This window comes from Falco punctatus, assembly GCF_963210335.1.
Source record: "Falco punctatus genome assembly, chromosome: 2".
NCBI lineage: Eukaryota > Metazoa > Chordata > Aves > Falconiformes > Falconidae > Falco > Falco punctatus.
The window spans coordinates 7,493,612-7,509,545 of record NC_137581.1 but is presented as its reverse complement, the minus strand read 5'-3'; the positions used below and the strand labels follow the sequence as shown (position 1 = coordinate 7,509,545).

The 15,934-nt window shown below is 44.7% G+C and overlaps 2 protein-coding genes across 10 annotated transcripts; one reads left to right on the top strand and one right to left on the bottom strand.

Annotated features, from left to right (window-relative positions):
- The first annotated feature begins 92 nt into the window (after positions 1–92).
- LOC308059075 (transmembrane protein 126A-like) lies at positions 93–7,602 on the top strand. 6 transcript variants are annotated; one of them, XM_080375944.1, is made up of 6 exons: positions 93–193; positions 509–692; positions 2,541–2,665; positions 5,892–6,085; positions 6,625–6,739; positions 7,334–7,602. In XM_080375944.1, exons 3-6 carry the CDS (start codon positions 2,550–2,552, stop codon positions 7,539–7,541), a joined length of 633 nt encoding a protein of 210 aa, XP_080232070.1. In that variant the 5' UTR covers positions 93–193; positions 509–692; positions 2,541–2,549; the 3' UTR covers positions 7,542–7,602. The 6 variants fall into 6 exon arrangements, with proteins under 6 accessions (XP_080232070.1, XP_080232072.1, XP_080232071.1 ...); XM_080375946.1 differs by having other exon boundaries at positions 94–193; positions 504–692; XM_080375945.1 differs by having other exon boundaries at positions 103–215.
- On the bottom strand, positions 6,622–15,765 carry CREBZF (CREB/ATF bZIP transcription factor). Of its 4 annotated transcripts, XM_080375934.1 has the most exons (4): positions 14,710–15,765; positions 13,971–14,048; positions 12,551–12,621; positions 6,622–6,754 (listed from the first exon to the last, which is right to left on the bottom strand). In XM_080375934.1, exons 1-2 carry the CDS (start codon positions 15,633–15,635, stop codon positions 14,000–14,002), a joined length of 975 nt encoding a protein of 324 aa, XP_080232060.1. In that variant the 5' UTR covers positions 15,636–15,765; the 3' UTR covers positions 6,622–6,754; positions 12,551–12,621; positions 13,971–13,999. The 4 variants fall into 4 exon arrangements, with proteins under 4 accessions (XP_080232060.1, XP_080232059.1, XP_080232062.1 ...); XM_080375933.1 differs by lacking the exon at positions 6,622–6,754 and having other exon boundaries at positions 11,585–12,621; positions 14,710–15,764; XM_080375936.1 differs by lacking the exon at positions 6,622–6,754 and having other exon boundaries at positions 11,585–12,621; positions 14,628–15,759.
- Positions 15,766–15,934: the final 169 nt, after the last annotated feature.

Sequence of the window (15,934 nt, the reverse complement as noted above, 5' to 3'; positions counted from 1 at the left end):
CCCCGCCCGGCGGCTCGCAGCCAATCGGAAGCCGCCATGCTGGGTGGGCGGGGGACGCCCAATCACAGGTGTCCTCTGAAGCCCTGGGTCATGTGAGCGGGTAAGATGGCGGCGCCCATACCGGGGCCGTGAGGTGGGAGGAGCCATGTTGTAGGCGGTGGGACCGCCTTGGCGGGAGCGGCGGCACGGCTCGGTGAGGGCGGGAGCGGCTCAAGGTCGTGCGGCTCGGAGCCTGGCCTCGGCGGGAAGGCCGGGAGGGTGAGCGCGGTGGGGCCGGCGCCTGGAGGGTTAACGGCGGTCGCTAACGGCTGGTAACGGCTATCGGGGGAAGGGGGGGGTGAGCCGCAGCCTCCCGCTGTAAAAGCTTCTGCGCTGAACCGGGCCCCGGGGGGGCTGGGAACCTCCAGCTGCCTTACAGCGACCTGCGGGGGGGCCAGGGCCGGTCCCACGTACTTCACTGGTCGCTACAGCTTCATGGCGTAATGCCTGTGGTTTACCTCAAGAGCAGGTTCGGAGACCCTCCTCCTAGACGGGGCAGAAGCGAGAGGCCCACGGCGGGCAGAGGCCCGCTGGTCCCGGGTGAGGGCCTGCCTGCTGCTCCCTGCTCCCCCGCGTCCCGCCGGGCCTGAAGCGAACACCAGCCTGTAGACAGGCCTTAGAACGCAGCTTTCAGATTATAAAAGGCGTTGAAGGTAAGTATGACTAGCAGAGTAGGTCTGGGAAACTTTCCTCTGGGGAAAGGCACTTAGAAAAAGCATTTGAATGGCTAAATACCAGGTTTAAGCGAAAGCTGTTGCAGTGGGTTGATCTTGGCTGGCTGCCAGGTGCCTGCCAAGCCGCTCTCTGAGCCCCCCTCTATCAATAGGACACCGAGAAAACGGATGGTTAAAGCTGATGGGTCAAGGTAAGGACAGGCAGATCACTCATTAGTTACCACTGTGGACAAAACAGACTGTGGGGAAATTAATTTAATTCATTGCCAGTCAAGTCAGAGTAGGGTAATGAGAAGTGAAACCAAATCTTAAAACATGTTCCTCCCCACCCCTCTCTTTTTCCCAGGCTCAACTTCACTCCTGATTTCTCTGCCTTTTCTCTGACAGCAACACAGGGGGACAGGCAATGGGGGTTGCAGCCGGCTCATCATGCTTTGTCTCTGCTGCTCCTTCTTCCTCTAGGGGAGGACTCATGTCCTTCCCCTGCTCCAATGCAGGGTCTTTCCCACAGGAGACAGTCTAACACGAACTTCTCCACTGTGGGTTCTTCCCCCAGCCAGCAGTTCTTCATAGAGTGCTCCAGTGTGGGTCCCCTGCAGGGGCACAAGCCCTGCCAACAAACTTGCCCCAGCCTGGGCTTCTCTCCACAGGGCCACAAGCCCTGCCAGGAGCCAGCTCCAGTGTGGGCTGTCACGCGGGCTCACAGCCCTCTGCGGGCACCCCCTGCCCCGGCATGGGGCTCTCCCCAGTCTGGGGGGGGGGAGCTGCTCCCCCGTGGGCTGAGGGGCACAATCTGCCTTGCCGGGGACTTCCCTGTGGGCTGCTGGGGAGCCTGTGCTCCAGCCACTGGAGCGACTCCTCCCCCTCCTTATTCCCTGACCTTGGTGTCTCCAGACTTTTTTTCTCTCATGTATCCTCACTCCTCTCTCCAGCTGCTGTTGCTGTTGTACAGCAGCCATATTCCCCCCACCTTCTTAAATATGTTATCCCAGAGGTACTACCAGTGTCACTGGTGGGCTCAGCTTTGGCTGGTGGCAGGTCTGTCTTTGAGCCGGCTGGCACTGGCTTTGTCCAGCATGGGGGCAACTTCTGGCATCTTCTCATAGAAGCCACCCCTGTAGCCCACCCACTACCAAAACCTTGCCACGCAAACCCAACACAACTGTATGCTTTGTCACTTGATGTATGTCTCTGGCTAAGAGTACCAATTAAAAAAAGTCCTTATTTGTGGAATATGAAAGAAGAGTAGATATCTTCATGGTTTCTTTAAATCTTTACCAAGTATGGATTTATTTGGGTTTTTTTCTTATGGTTCTATTTGAACGTTAAGTCAATTTAAACCTGCAATATTACCAAAAGCCCAAAGTTCAGTTAATGTCCTCCCTTGTGCTGCAGGCATTAGGGATCATTGTGTTAGAAGGTGATCCAGCTGGAAAAAACAAGTGCACTGCCCATTGTTCTTCTGAGCAGTTTTCATCTCTGTGCTTCCTGATCTAAGCTGCTGTATGGCCCCGGGGTTGGAGGTGCTCAGGCAGGAGTATCTGGAGGGTGAGACTGTCTGTTTTTATCACAGCAAATACTTAAGTTGGCTTAAAGCAATTGTCAAGCCATAGCTGCAACATCACTAAAGAAAGCAGTTTGTTAGGGTTCATGAGGTTGTAAATATCATAGACCTCTGTAGCTGGATTGTGCCCTTTGCATCTGAAAACTGCCATGAAAAATAGGAAATGCATTTGTGCATAGTGGCAAGAGTCTAAATGTTTATTTGGTACATACTGGGGCTGTGTAACTTTGATTACATTTGTTTGTTTGTTCCTTATGATCCAGGACTTGAAGATGACAGGAAGAGAGTTTCTTGAACTTGATTCTCCGCAGCAGAGACTATATTTGGAAAGATTTAAGCGGATGGAAGTCATACAAAAGATGCTCGATGAGCTTCCTAAAGCAGATCAGTAAGTGCTAGTAAAATAAATGAAGATAAGTGCATCGAGCATTTCAAGTCTTTTGAGAGGCTTTACTTTTCCCTTACTCTTGTACTGCAAATCTTCCTTGCAGTTATAAGAATATTTTAATTGTGAAGATGCTTATTATTGTCCAGAACAGAAAACTTGTTTTGCTTTTTTATATGTTTAGTTCACTTTTAATTTCTGGTCCTGCTTAGCCGGTTTCTGGCATGTGCTCCCCAGTGCTTGAAGTTCTGGGATGGCTGATCAGTCCTGACTGGCTCTGAGCATTCATACAGTCCTGGGCTAAAGCTAATAAATTTTCTAGGAAACAGAAGTGTTGGAGAGCATAAGGCAATGCACTCTTGAGATTCTGCAGGAGTCATCTTGGGGCCAGAAGGGCTGGCCTGGGGCCAGAACTGACTGAGCATCAACCTGCTGGTTTCTGCATTTTGCTCTGCACTGCTCCCCATTTCAGGGAGGCGAGACAGGTATCCAGGTGGTGGTGGTGGACAAGCCAGCCGGAGCCATGCAGGCTCACCAGTGGCATTCTGTGCAGCACAAAACCAACTAAATACTTTCTGGGCCTCACAGACCACTTTTTTGTGTTTTGTGATACTGCATTTCACTGCAAAACCTTACTGGACCCGAGCTGGTTCTGTAAGGAGCTGTTTGCATGCGTGTATCGTCTTGGATAAAGTCTGTATAATTATGAGTAATCAGAAGCTTCTTTTATTGTGGTTTTTTGTGTGGGTTTTTTTTGTAAATAGGATTAAATTGCTGGCTAAACAAACTGCTGGTAGTAACACAGGGCCTCCCCACACAAGTGACAAAGAAAAGCACCAAGGCTTTATCCCTCCTGTTACAGTCAGTGGTGCAGCTTTGTGCAGGAACTGCTGCCCTCACATTCAACTTAAACCGCTTCTTCTCCCCCAGAAGAGCTGGGGAGCTGAGGGGGAGGCAGATACCTCAGCGATGGGGTAACATCTTGATAGAAGCCATAGTACTTATGGACTGCTGGGCCTTGGAAAGAAACAGTTGCCAGAGACATGCACCTTTATTTGAAACTGCTCTGGCAGGACTTTTAAGTTTATATATCTGAAGGGCAGGTCACTGATGGCTGGAAGGGAAGAGGAAGCATGCTGCAGTCAGACTGAGAGTTCCTGTTTGCCAAAGCTCGTTTTTAACACTAGGGAGCTAGTGTGTAAAACAAACAAAACCCCCAAACAAACAACAAAAAAGCAACAAAAAAACCCAAAACAGAAACCTTCCATCTTTCTCCCTTTCTTTCCTTTTGTGCAGTGTAGCAGTTCTGTACATCAGTATGCCTGAGTAGATTCTGTTGCTTCTGGGTACATTAATTTGCTCTCTTTTGGATTCTTAAATATTTTTATTATTATACATTTTTTATATTTTACATAGCTAAATTTTATTGTTGAATTTTTATTTTTAATACATATTCCTAGATTTTCATATGGATCCTCCGTATTTATGTGTATGCACAAATGCATTTCAATGTCTGATTGTAAACGTACCAACAGAATGAAAAGGCTGGTTTGCAGAAACTGCTCTGGGGACATTCTGTGAAAGACATCCAGTATTGGGAGAATGGTGATATGAAAAACAAATTTCTTTTTAAAACAAAACACAAAAAAAGAAACTTAGCTCTTAAATAAGGTCAAGAGAGATATCTAACCAGTGAAGTTTTTTAGCTGTTCAGCATCAGAATTGTTAGTAGTTTATTTTCAGGTTTGAAAATCTAGTATGTACCATGAATGAAAGTATTTTCCTATTCAGAATGAGGAATAGTTGGTGTCACTGATGTCAGAAGTTTTTAATGTTTTCAGTTTTGCAAGATTAGCATCTACATCTCTAGAAGTATTTTCTTGTATGATTGGGTCAGTGCTTAATGTTACTCTAAGCACTAAAATGCAGAAGAATTTTAAGTAGGTATATTTTTTAAAATCATGTATTTTAATTGCTAAATGGTTTAGAGATTGTCACGTTTGATAATTTTGCAAATAAATATGATGTTTGGTCTAGCATAAATTTTGTGACCAGTTAAACATTTTATTGGGGGGGGGGGGGGGGGGGGGGGGGCTTTAGTGATAAATCCAACTTGTGACACATTTTAAAATACACTTTTAACATAATAATACTGGCACAGCATCAGGATCGGTGTGCCTTCCAGTTAATTGCTTTCCCTGGCAATAGTTGTCATTTCTGGAATTCTGGATTTGTGGAAACTCAAAGCAAAGAGTTGTTTCCACTAATCAACTGACTGTGCCAGGTATAACGCTAAAGATAATGCACAGCTTCCTTCGGTGAGTCAAATGACATAAATCACAAACTGTTCATCAGGCTTGAAAAACTGGCATGCTTTCCCGTTCCCTCTCTTGAGTTACCTGCTGTGATGGAATGTACTCAAATGGGAACTGTTTGTCAAGATATTAAATGCTGACTATCTCTGACCAGACTGTTCTATTCTGCTTTCACCATATTGCAGATCGCAGCAGGAGTAGCTGCTCCAAACAGTATGTTAAAAATGTAGTAGATAATGGAATCCAGTCCCTCTGTTATTAAGGGAAAAAATAGAAGCTCCAGTTCTGTAAACCAGTATGTTGGACTTCTGTGGCCTTTAACTAGCGTAACTTCCTAGCAAGGTAGGATTTTAAATTCATGTGTTCTATGCATGCAAGGAAGGCCCACAGCCCGTCAGCCTACAGGATCCCTACAAATGATCTGCCAGCAGCTGCTGAGATCGTTATTGTAAGATCTCAGTTGCCATAGTTGTCCCACCTGATCTGTTCTGTAAGCTCTTATGTTGGAACTTCATCTATAGTTTTGGGTAAGCAGGCTAGAAACAAGGCTGATTACAGAAGCCAGCTGTGATTTCATGTATTTTTTTATTTCTTTTCAGAAAATCTCTTTAGAAACATGCTGATTAGGAGAACAAGTTTCATGAAGTTTCCATTAGCCATTTAAAAAAAAAAAAATTTAGAAAAAGGCTTCTCAGTCTTTCCGTCACTTCATTTTTGAGGTGTGCGTGAACTTGAGGGCATAGTGAAGGATGGTAGTGGTTGCTTTTGAAAGCAGTTACTCTCCATTTTGCACCAGTGAGAGCCTTAGATCTTTTATCTCTTATTGTAGGATATTCAAAAATGGATTGTAGCACCGAGTAAACCAAATATTTTCACAGTTCTCAATTGCTGAAGCAATTTTCCTACTTTTGCAGGAACGTTTGTAATCATGGAACATACTTCCTTGCAGCAAATTCAAGCTTATGCGGTATAGCAGCAAATACCTTATTCAGGAACATTCTGCATGTCAGAAAGGCTTCCTTCGTGTCTTCTTTGCCAATGGCCATTATTCCATTTCTTTCAACAGCAGCGTTTTATGAAGTTTTTGTGCGTGAGCCTTTATTTTCAGGTAAAAAACCTCCTTCCTTCTTGTTTTCAAAAGGGATTTGCTTTCTGTACACAATGTAACACTAGAGGAGCTTTTCCTCTCTGCAGAACAGTGGTCTTGAACTGCTGTGGTCTTGAAAAACCTCAATTTGTAAAGCAGGGTTTGAAAAACATGATCTAATGCATTGGGCAGCAGGGAGTTGAATTTGAATGGAAAAGGCGATACATATGTTTATCTAGGTATGTTTAAAAAAAATTCTCTTACACATCACTTATTTTTAGCATTTTTCACTCAAAGTCACGTAAAAGTGGCTGCAACAAAGCAATTCAGTTTCCCCATCGGCATGATTTCATTTGAATGTCAGCTTTGGAGTGGTAGATTCTTCACAGGTTGGAATGAGATTGGATTTTGTGGCAAAAGGAAGAGTCCTTTCAGTATTTCTTGCATACCTGTACAGCTGGGCCATTTCTGTCAAGTGCCTGTTTCCATATCGTTGCACGCAGCTTACAAATCGACATGGAGCTCTGTGGGTATTGGCAGTAAAATACTTTGTCGTGCAGGTGACCTAAACTGTGAGGTCTGCGCTGTGGTCAGAGGAGGATTAACAGGGGCTGTCATAGGTGGCTTCTATCCTGTTTTGCTGGCTCTCCCCCTGAACGCAAGCCTTGCAGCCAGGTACGTCTTATTAACCTGCAACGAGTGAAATGGATTTGTTGGTCAGTTGTTCAGTTCTCAGTTTAAATTCTGTGGATTTTTAGTCTACGCACACCTAGCTTCTCATAGACTCTTAGTACGCAGAAGGAGATTTACATTAAGGTCATCTAATTACAAGGCATAGTTCTTAAGAGCTACCAAGCCTCCGAAGTGAAACAAGATCAGCGAACCGATATACTGTAAAGCACTTGTGTGTAGCTGGAACCTTAGAAGCCGCCTGTGATGTGCCTGGGATTGTGAAATCGTGGCTGCTGTCCTGCCAGGCAGTGAAGATCACTGCTTAGTGCTGCTCAGCTGGGGAACCTCACTGCTCCCCGGCAGGCATAATTCCGTGGATTAGACCAGAGCACAGTGAGGGAGTGGCAAGAACTCAGTACATGGGCAGCATGTTTTACAGCATTTAATCCAGACAGCTCAGTACCACCAGGTGAGCTTAATTTAGGAGAGGAAGGAGAGAATGAATATCTACCTAAGTATTTCTAATTAATGTTAAATCTCGACACCTAAACTGGACGGAAAAAAAAATAAGCTTCTACTCCTGTTTATGTTGTTTAGGTATTCTTCATCTCCCTTACCAGGGAAAGAAAATCTATTACGCTACTGGCTCACAACTGCTCGGCCTGTCTTTAGAAAGATGAGTTTGGTTGTACTTGTGCAGGCAATAACTGGATTGTATCTTGCCACTAAACACCATGGAATATATGTCAAAATCCTGCAGCAGATGAACACTAGCAGCAGGGATCCCGAAGAGCTAGAAGCATGAAACTAAGCAACATTTCAATTGCCTTGGATAAGTAACCATAATAAACAAAGAAAGAAGTTGTTGCTTGCTGTCTTTTTTAATAGAAAAACAAAGTTAAGACTTTTCAGTTCTGAACGTAAATGCAAGGTAAGTTTTTCATTATGTCCAGCTTTGTGTATACATCTGAATGAATAACAGCTTTGTAAGGACAGGTGTTTTTCTTTGGAAAGGGGAAAAAACTGCTTAATGTTTGGCTCTAAGGTGATGCCACATCTTTTAGAAGCTGTATAAATGAGTATTATTGGAAAAAAAGGTTTTTTTCTTCATAATGCAAACCACAGTGATTTTTTAAAAAAGGGGGAGAGGGGTGTCAAGGCAAGGTTCTTCTAGAGATTCCTCAAAATCTGACTGCTTTTCTCCTCAAACATTTCTCCATTCTGCTAGTACAGAATTTCTGTCACAAGATTGCCCCATTTGGGCTGTTACAAGGGTCACACTGCACACTGTAGAGAACACAATCATCACAGAGCAATCAGGAGTCATACTAGTGTCAGACATCCCAGCATATGTATCAAGCAACCACAAAAAAATGTCGTCAAAACACACCTTGTCCTTCTAACCGGTTTGCCTTGAAATTAAGTCTTTTTCTGAAGCAAGAAACTGCTGAGTGGCCTCACATGGCTGGTGCTGTTCCTGTGGTATTTTAGCTACCTCTAGTTTTAAGATTAGTGGTCTAGAGTAACATTTATGAGTCAGGCTTGTCTTCACATTGGCGACTATGTTCTAGAGCAATATAAATTACTAATTTTCCTGCTGCATGAGGTATCTTCAGTGTATTCTGCAGTTTAAGAATGAAATTGGGAATTTTTTACAGAAGCAATCATCTCAATCTGATGTATGGTCTTAACCGTAAAACCTGTAGGATTACTGGTTAAGAGTCATGTATACTTCAACAAAATTCTAGTATCCCTGAGATAAACACAGAAGTATTTATTCATGAGAATTAAGAATTCAGCATTGAGCCCTATAATTGAATTGGTTTAAAATTTATGGTCTAGCACTGCTGAAAAGTGCATTAAAGGAGTCGCATCACATTTGTCTACTTCTTCCTAACAATCTGTTGTTACAGCAGGAGTACCATGCACTCTGTTTCTCTGTAACCAGGAGTAGCGGCCTGATTTGTACAGGGAAGCAGCAAAGACAGGCTACCTCGGCAGCAGTTGTTCTGTAAAGTTAGTTTAGTTTTCCTTAGTTCAAAGTCTTGCTGTATTGTGTGGTGCTCTGGTGCTCTTGTACTACTCTGCCTCAAAACAGACGTCTTCCCCTTGCCTTAATCACCCCCACCTGAGAGATCCTCACAGAGCAAGTATTTTACAAGACGGGCAGTTATGGTATCTCCAGAAGTCATCAGACTTAAACCAACAGAACCGCTTCCCTGTGATAATAAAAACATAAATTAGAGCTATTACTTTGCAATAGTATAGTTTCTTTACGAATGAAAGCAAAGGGCTCAGTGATTATTGCAAGCATTTAACAAGATACAGGTAAGATATTGTAAACAGACCCCAGTGCTTTTCGAAGTGCAAGATTTAAAACCATCTTCTGTTCCGTGTACTATCTTCATTTTGGTATCAATTAAAGTGATAATTATTCTCAGTAATCAAAATGCATGCTCTGATACTTAATAATCTGATTTGGACAAACCACATTTTTTAGACACTAATTTCTTAGGGTGAAAGATGAAGACTGGACATAAGAAAAATAATCACATTCCCTCAATGTTTTTACTGAGTAGCTAAGACCAATGTTTGTTTCCAGCATAACCAATGAATACACAAATTGCAAATATGTATTGAAGTGTTCAGCATTGGTCATGTCAGAGGTCACCTATACACTCCTTAGGGAAAAAAGGTGTTGTATTTATAAAAAAAGGAAACTTTAGAAATGTACCCTGTATAGTTCTCCTTAAACAACTGGGGGAAAAAGATCTCAAAAATAAGTTAAAAGACTGAAACTTGCAAACTTAAGCAGGACACCAAGATGCTGTCAGTGAGCTCTTAGCATGCGTGTGTGTGAAGGAGCGCTCTCGTGGGGATCTGGAAACACTCCTTCTGTTCTCTGGTTCAGACACGGTGTATGACATATGTGCTACAACTCTCAAGAAGCCAAAGGACAAGCTTACACCAGTTCTTGGCCTCCTACCAACTGTAACAAACCCCTTGCAAACACAGTCTCCCCAGCTGAAAATCTGAGAACAGCTTTTAGCTTCTGCTACCATTTTAGTAGAAAAAAGGCTGGTCACAGACTACACATCACAGCAACAACTTTCACGTTCTTAGAAGAATGCATGTCTCTAATACCTAACCTATAGCAATGGGCTTTTAACTACTCCAGGTCTAAAGTACTGCCAAAAGAATGTCAAGTGACTGGCTATAATTAAGAATCAGCAGAAATACTTAAAAAAAGCTGATTTTATCTTCTCTATGTACCATTTTTGATGCTAAATCTCAGCATTACAGTCTATTTCACAGCCCTCTGCAAATGACACCCTCATTTCCCCTGCACCCTGCCCAGCTCCCGGCATCCTCCTGCTAGTGGGCAAAGGCAGATTTCTCCAAATCTATGTATCCCACTTAAAACTGGGTGAAAAACTGTAGAATTGGCTACTGTCAATGTGCAATTTTACACAGGGTGTTCTTTAAACAGCCCATTTGAACAACTCTAATATATCCTTCAGGTATTTACAGTCCAACTAACAGCAAATACAAGCCTATAAAGAGAGTATTGCTGATTCTATCAGAAAAACCTCTTTAACTACAAGTTCTAGAAAATGTTAGGTTTTTTTAAACTGATAAATTAAAAAAGCCCTCCGTGTTTTGCCAAAGATCTGGTTTCACAGGGAAAACTGGTTACAGTTTTGACAAGTGGCATGAGAAATCTGATCATCTGGAAGTACCAAAAGATGCCAAGCGTTAGAATATGGTTCCCTACATTTACTCTCCTGTCATCTCTCCAGGCAGCTAGGATTGCAGCAACACTGATTTGTTTTCTCCTCGCAGGTGCTAACCTCTTCAGAGGAGAGAAGTTAATTTAGAATGCTACAAAGACTCACAGCACTGGAATCAAACTGTAAAGGACTAACACAGAACTGAGCATGAAATTGTTTCTTATTTAAATGCTAAATAGTCTTCAAGCAACTGCAGGGTGGAGAAGTACTGGAAAATGAAGGTAACACAGCCATGCAGTTTAACACTGATGGCACTTGGTTCTGTGGTACGTACAGTTCAATGCACACAAATTTCAATGCTGAACAGGGCATTTTCTACAACTGGAGGCCAAAAAGGCGGAGCCTGCCAGTATGCTTTTAAATTTTGAAACAATGTTGTGAAATGTTCCTTTTTATCAAGCTGCAGACTACTTTCACTAGAATGCCTGGGCGCTAGAAAGCCAGCATGCTATTTTAAACTGCTCACTACAAATAAAGCATTTAAGATTAACAGAAATTAAAGAGTACAGTGCATGGCTCAGTCTGCAGCTTTAAAAGTGTTCTGTCCTTTCAGCACCCTCAAACCTTCTGTTACCCTCACTCCAGTGTTCAGTGTGGAAGTAACAGTTTGATGAAAGATTATGGTTTAACAGCACATTATTAACCAGTCATCAAAGTTCAGAACCTACAAATGGGACAGAAAGGACAAAGATGCCAATAGACCACGGAAGCGTTTATCCAAGTATTCTACTCCTCCGTGATTCCACATCAATAAAATATTAAGAAGGAAAAACAACTGTAAAATACAAGGTGATTCTCAAAGTACAATTCTGCCTTTGGTTCGAGGAATAATGTCTTTGTTTTGTCCTCACCACAGAATTAACTTGAAATAGGAGGAAGAACATTTCTCTTGCATACCCCAATCCCTTTTATCTTATTTTCCAACTGATGACCCACACAGACAGCAGCAACAGCATCTTCCCCTTTCTGTTTTCCTGTTTCATGTAAAGAAACACTCACTTAAAAGTAAAGCATTAATGAGAAAAAAAAAAGATGAAAAAACATTTGAGCCCATAAATTGAAAGATCAACAAGTCTGATTTTATTATATCGTATTCTTATCTGGATGGCACATAATTACAAAGAAACATTTACAATATATTTTCAAGTATTAAGTTATGTCATTTCAAGGCTTCCACTTCAAAAAGCTACATTAATAATACACCATACAGATAGTACAGTTGGTTAGAGTTTCAGATAACTTCCTCCCCTCTATTTGGTTTAAATATGATTCAGTAGGCACTAGAAATGCCTGCAGCCACTTACTTTCTTGGGACTTGACCTTGTTCTTGTACCAGTATACATCATTTTGCAAGTCAGAAAATTAGCTACTCTCAGACACAGCTCACAGGTAGTTTCATGACTAGAGCGATGTGCAGGTTCACAACAGAACTATGTCCCTGACTCCTACCGTTTAGCAGTAATGCAAAAAGAAAGAATGCATACTTAAGTTAACTTAAAAAAACACTTTTATGCTGAAATAACTGTAAAAATGTCATTGTAACATCCCATACTTGCTACATTAGTGTCTCTCCTTTTCATCAAGCACATTAAACTTCAAAATAAAGCATGTTCATGAAGTCTGAGCTAGGCAGATTCAGCCTAGATTGAATCTAATTCAATTATTTCCATTTTGCGTATCAGTCAGTACATGTCTTGATGATTAACTCTGATTCCAGTGGCACTGGTATAACCTACCAGTTACAGCAGGGTTACACAATTTAAGACTGAACAGTCCTGTTGATGCCACCACAGAGGTGTAAGGTAACACATATCCCACTAATTCTCTTTTAGTGCTGGCAATATACCCTGAACAGATGGAATTCTGCACGCAGTGGAGTAAAACCTGTTTGATAGGATATTGTATTTTAAAAAAATACATCTTGGATGACAGTATATGATCCCAGCATTCAACCTTTTTTCTTTAAAAAAAACCAAAGACAGCAAAAGCCCTGTTACCTCTTTATTCTCATTTCTTATACTACCTTTTAAAATAAAGCAGGAAATGTGGCCAGCAGCTGGTCCCGTCTCTTCTGCCCCAACACAGCTGAATCCACTTTAGCATAAAGAAAAACAAGGATGCTAAATACACATATACTTTATCATACAGTGATGTTTCACAAAGAAAAATCAAACTCCTTTTATACTGATGAACACTTGATAGGGTCTAGCACCAATAAAGCAAATTATTGGGAGCAAACACTTTCACCTTCTACTTAGCCTTAAACATGAAATTTAAGGCTTTAATAAGCAAGACTTCAGAAACACTAAACAATCTTTTTTTAGAAAAGTTAATAAATAAAACTGTTTTAGCCAAGTCTATTCTTTGTGAAACCTCACTTTACATATTATAATTTTCACAATCCTTCTTCCCCCAACTGACATACATATAAACAACCTAAACATTATAATACAACTGAAAAAACAACCCACTCAACTTTTGTGATAGGGAGAAACACTAACTAGTACAAGAAAACACACGCTACTGTTTGTCAGACTTTTTTTCCTCCTATCTCAGTCAATTATGGAGCATTTTTCAAATCATTAGCCTCAAGACACATATTTGCTCATCTCCAAACTGTGCTTAATTATATAAAGTTATAGATTTCTGGGTACTGTAAGAGGCTAAATTAAGAACTCTACAGTAAAATTAAGCACATGCATACACATGCAATATCCTTAAAATTTAAAGCTACTTTGAAGTAACACAGGAATTTCAGTGTGCATGGGCACAAAGATTTACTTATGGGAAGCTAAAGTAACGAGTTACTTCGATGCACTGCATTCTTCAAACCGCAATTCTCGTTAGAGGTCCATGCAAAAAAGTGACTCCTCTACATTAGGATTCCACTGTACAGATATAACCAGCGCTCAGGTTCTGTTTAGTCAGGCAAAACCCCGCATCATGAATTAGAGCAAGCTAGAGAAGGACTGTTTAAAAGGTACCGTGCATCCCTAATACTTGACAGTATTTTAAACCAACAGGTCACAAATTCTTTTTTCTTTTTCCATTTAAAAAGCAAATGACTTAACACTTCTGCGACAGTCCCCTATGATAAAAGGCTGTAAATGTCACATCCCCCTTACTAGCGTATTTTCCCTTTCCAGCTCATCAGATACTTTAATAGAAAATTCCTTTTTCAAACGGCATAAACAGTTATTTTTTAATTAAAAATGTAGCTCATGTATTGGCTACTATGTGCATAGCAGGAAAAGGAGGAAAACAGCTAATTAGAACGATGCGATTGTAATTTTCACTATTAGTTACCATCCAGAGCTAGCAACATTTTGGCAGAGTAGGCCAAGGACCAGAGAAATCATTTCCTGAACCAGTCATTACAAGACGACTGGCACAAGCAAAGCAAGCTGTTCGATACCGCATTATGGGAATATATTGATCCTTACCAGGTTGCGAGGTGGAAAACGACTGTTCTTTAACCCCTACACAACGGAGCCTGGCAGGGCAAGCACCTAAAAGAGAAACTGTCAGAGAGGTTTTAATAGTAATGTATAACTGAGATGCAGTACAATTTTATATGCATGCTTTCTTTTGCCGATCACTACTATTTTCTTAAGTCTGTCCAGTGACGATGTCATAATGAAGTTTTTGGTTTGGTTTTCTAAGCAAGCTTTTTCGGCTCCTCAGGATAAGCAGGCTAGACATTATCTGACTCAAGACCGGGTAGTGTTATCGTTACTGGCAACTGCGAAGTGGAACCGAGCACACCTTCATGCATCAGGTCGGCATGATCTTTTCACCCAAGTGCTGCAAATGGGCTCTGGCGGCACCTCTGCATGTATATGCGCGTGTCAGTTTGCACGATAATTACCGCACTGCTGTACACAGCCTTGCACGACTCTTAGGCCAAACAGGCTCAGACCACTACCGTCCACATGCCAGATTTACGTGACCTTTAACCAAGGCCACCATCTGGCTCCCAACGTGCCGTTCAAGAGATATTTTTTTTCCGTTACCCTGGCCACTTAGGTGCCAGGTTCCCCTCCTCTGCATCTCCCCCAATACCACCCCATCACCACTGTATTTATTCTTTTCCTCCGCACCATCGCCTGCTTCCTCCGCCACGACGCGAGGCCCCTAGGGGTGAGAACCCCACGAGTACTTGCAGCAGGTACTTGACCCTACATTTTGAAGGAGGCCGCTGCCCGCCGAGCACAGATGGAGCAGAACTCCACCGACACCTGATCCCGGTCCACGTGGAGGCAAATCCCGCCGGGGGCCGCCCACTCCTCCTCCGCCTCCCTCACCGCCGCCGCCTCCTCCCGGCTGGGAGGCCGGGAGCTGGGCAGGGCGTAGTCGTGGTCGCTGCTCTCGCCGGCAGGCTGGAGGTGGTGGTGATGGCGGCGGGGGCTGCCCGTGTCCCTGAAGAGGCTGGTGCTGAGCTGCAGCCCGCCGGCGCGGATCCCGGCTAAGCGGCTCAGGAGCTGCCCCAGAGCGCTCTGGTTAGCCAGCACGGCCCGAAGGTAGCTGCTCTCCCGCTCCAGCTCTCGCAGGCGGCGGCTCAGGCCGCGGTTGCGGTCCCGCAGCTGCCGGTTCTCAGCAGCCAGGCCCTGCAGGCGGCTCTCCAGCCCCAGCACGTACTGCTTCTTCTTCAGCCGGTTCAGCCGCGCCGCCGCCGCCGCCTTCAGCCGGCTCCCAGCCCCGCCGTTCCTCCGCCCGGGCGCCGCCGGCCTCTGGCCCTGGCCCAGAGCGGGCAGCGGCTCCGGTTCCCCACAGAAGCAGCCGCTCAGCTCCGCGTCCACGTCCCAGTCCGGCCGGGCCGCCTCCAGCAGGTCTCCCAGCTCCAGCCCCGGGAACCAGTCCTCTTGCTCCCACACCTCCAGCGGGCCACCGGGCGCCTCCGGCTCCTTCTCCTGCCGCCGCGGCTCCAAGGCGCCCGCCTCCCGCCGCGGCGGCTGCTGTTGTTTGGGCCGCGCGGGGCCCGGATCCCCTTCCCCGCCGCCATCCCGCCCTCTCGGGGCCTGCCCCGCGCCGGCGAGCGGCCAGACGGCGCCCGAGGCACTGGCTCCGCCGGAGGAGGCCGCCAGCAGCTGGGTGAGGCTGTGGCGCATGGCGGCGGGCGGGGGCCCGGCGGGACGGGACGGCGCCTGAGGAGAGCGGTGCGCGGCTGCGGCCCGGCGCTCCCGCCGCGGTGCCTGTCGGGAAGCGGCGCGCTGAGGGGGGCGGGGGGCGCCTCGCCACTGCGCCCGCGCGCGGGAAAGGGGCGGCTGGGAGGGGGGGGTGGCGGTGCGTGTGCGTGGGGTGCATGAGGGGAGTGTGCAGGTGCATCCGTATGGGGGGGGGTGCATGCACGTGAGGGGGAGTGCGAGCGTGTGTGAGAGGGGGCGGCCGTGCGTGAGGGGGCATCCCT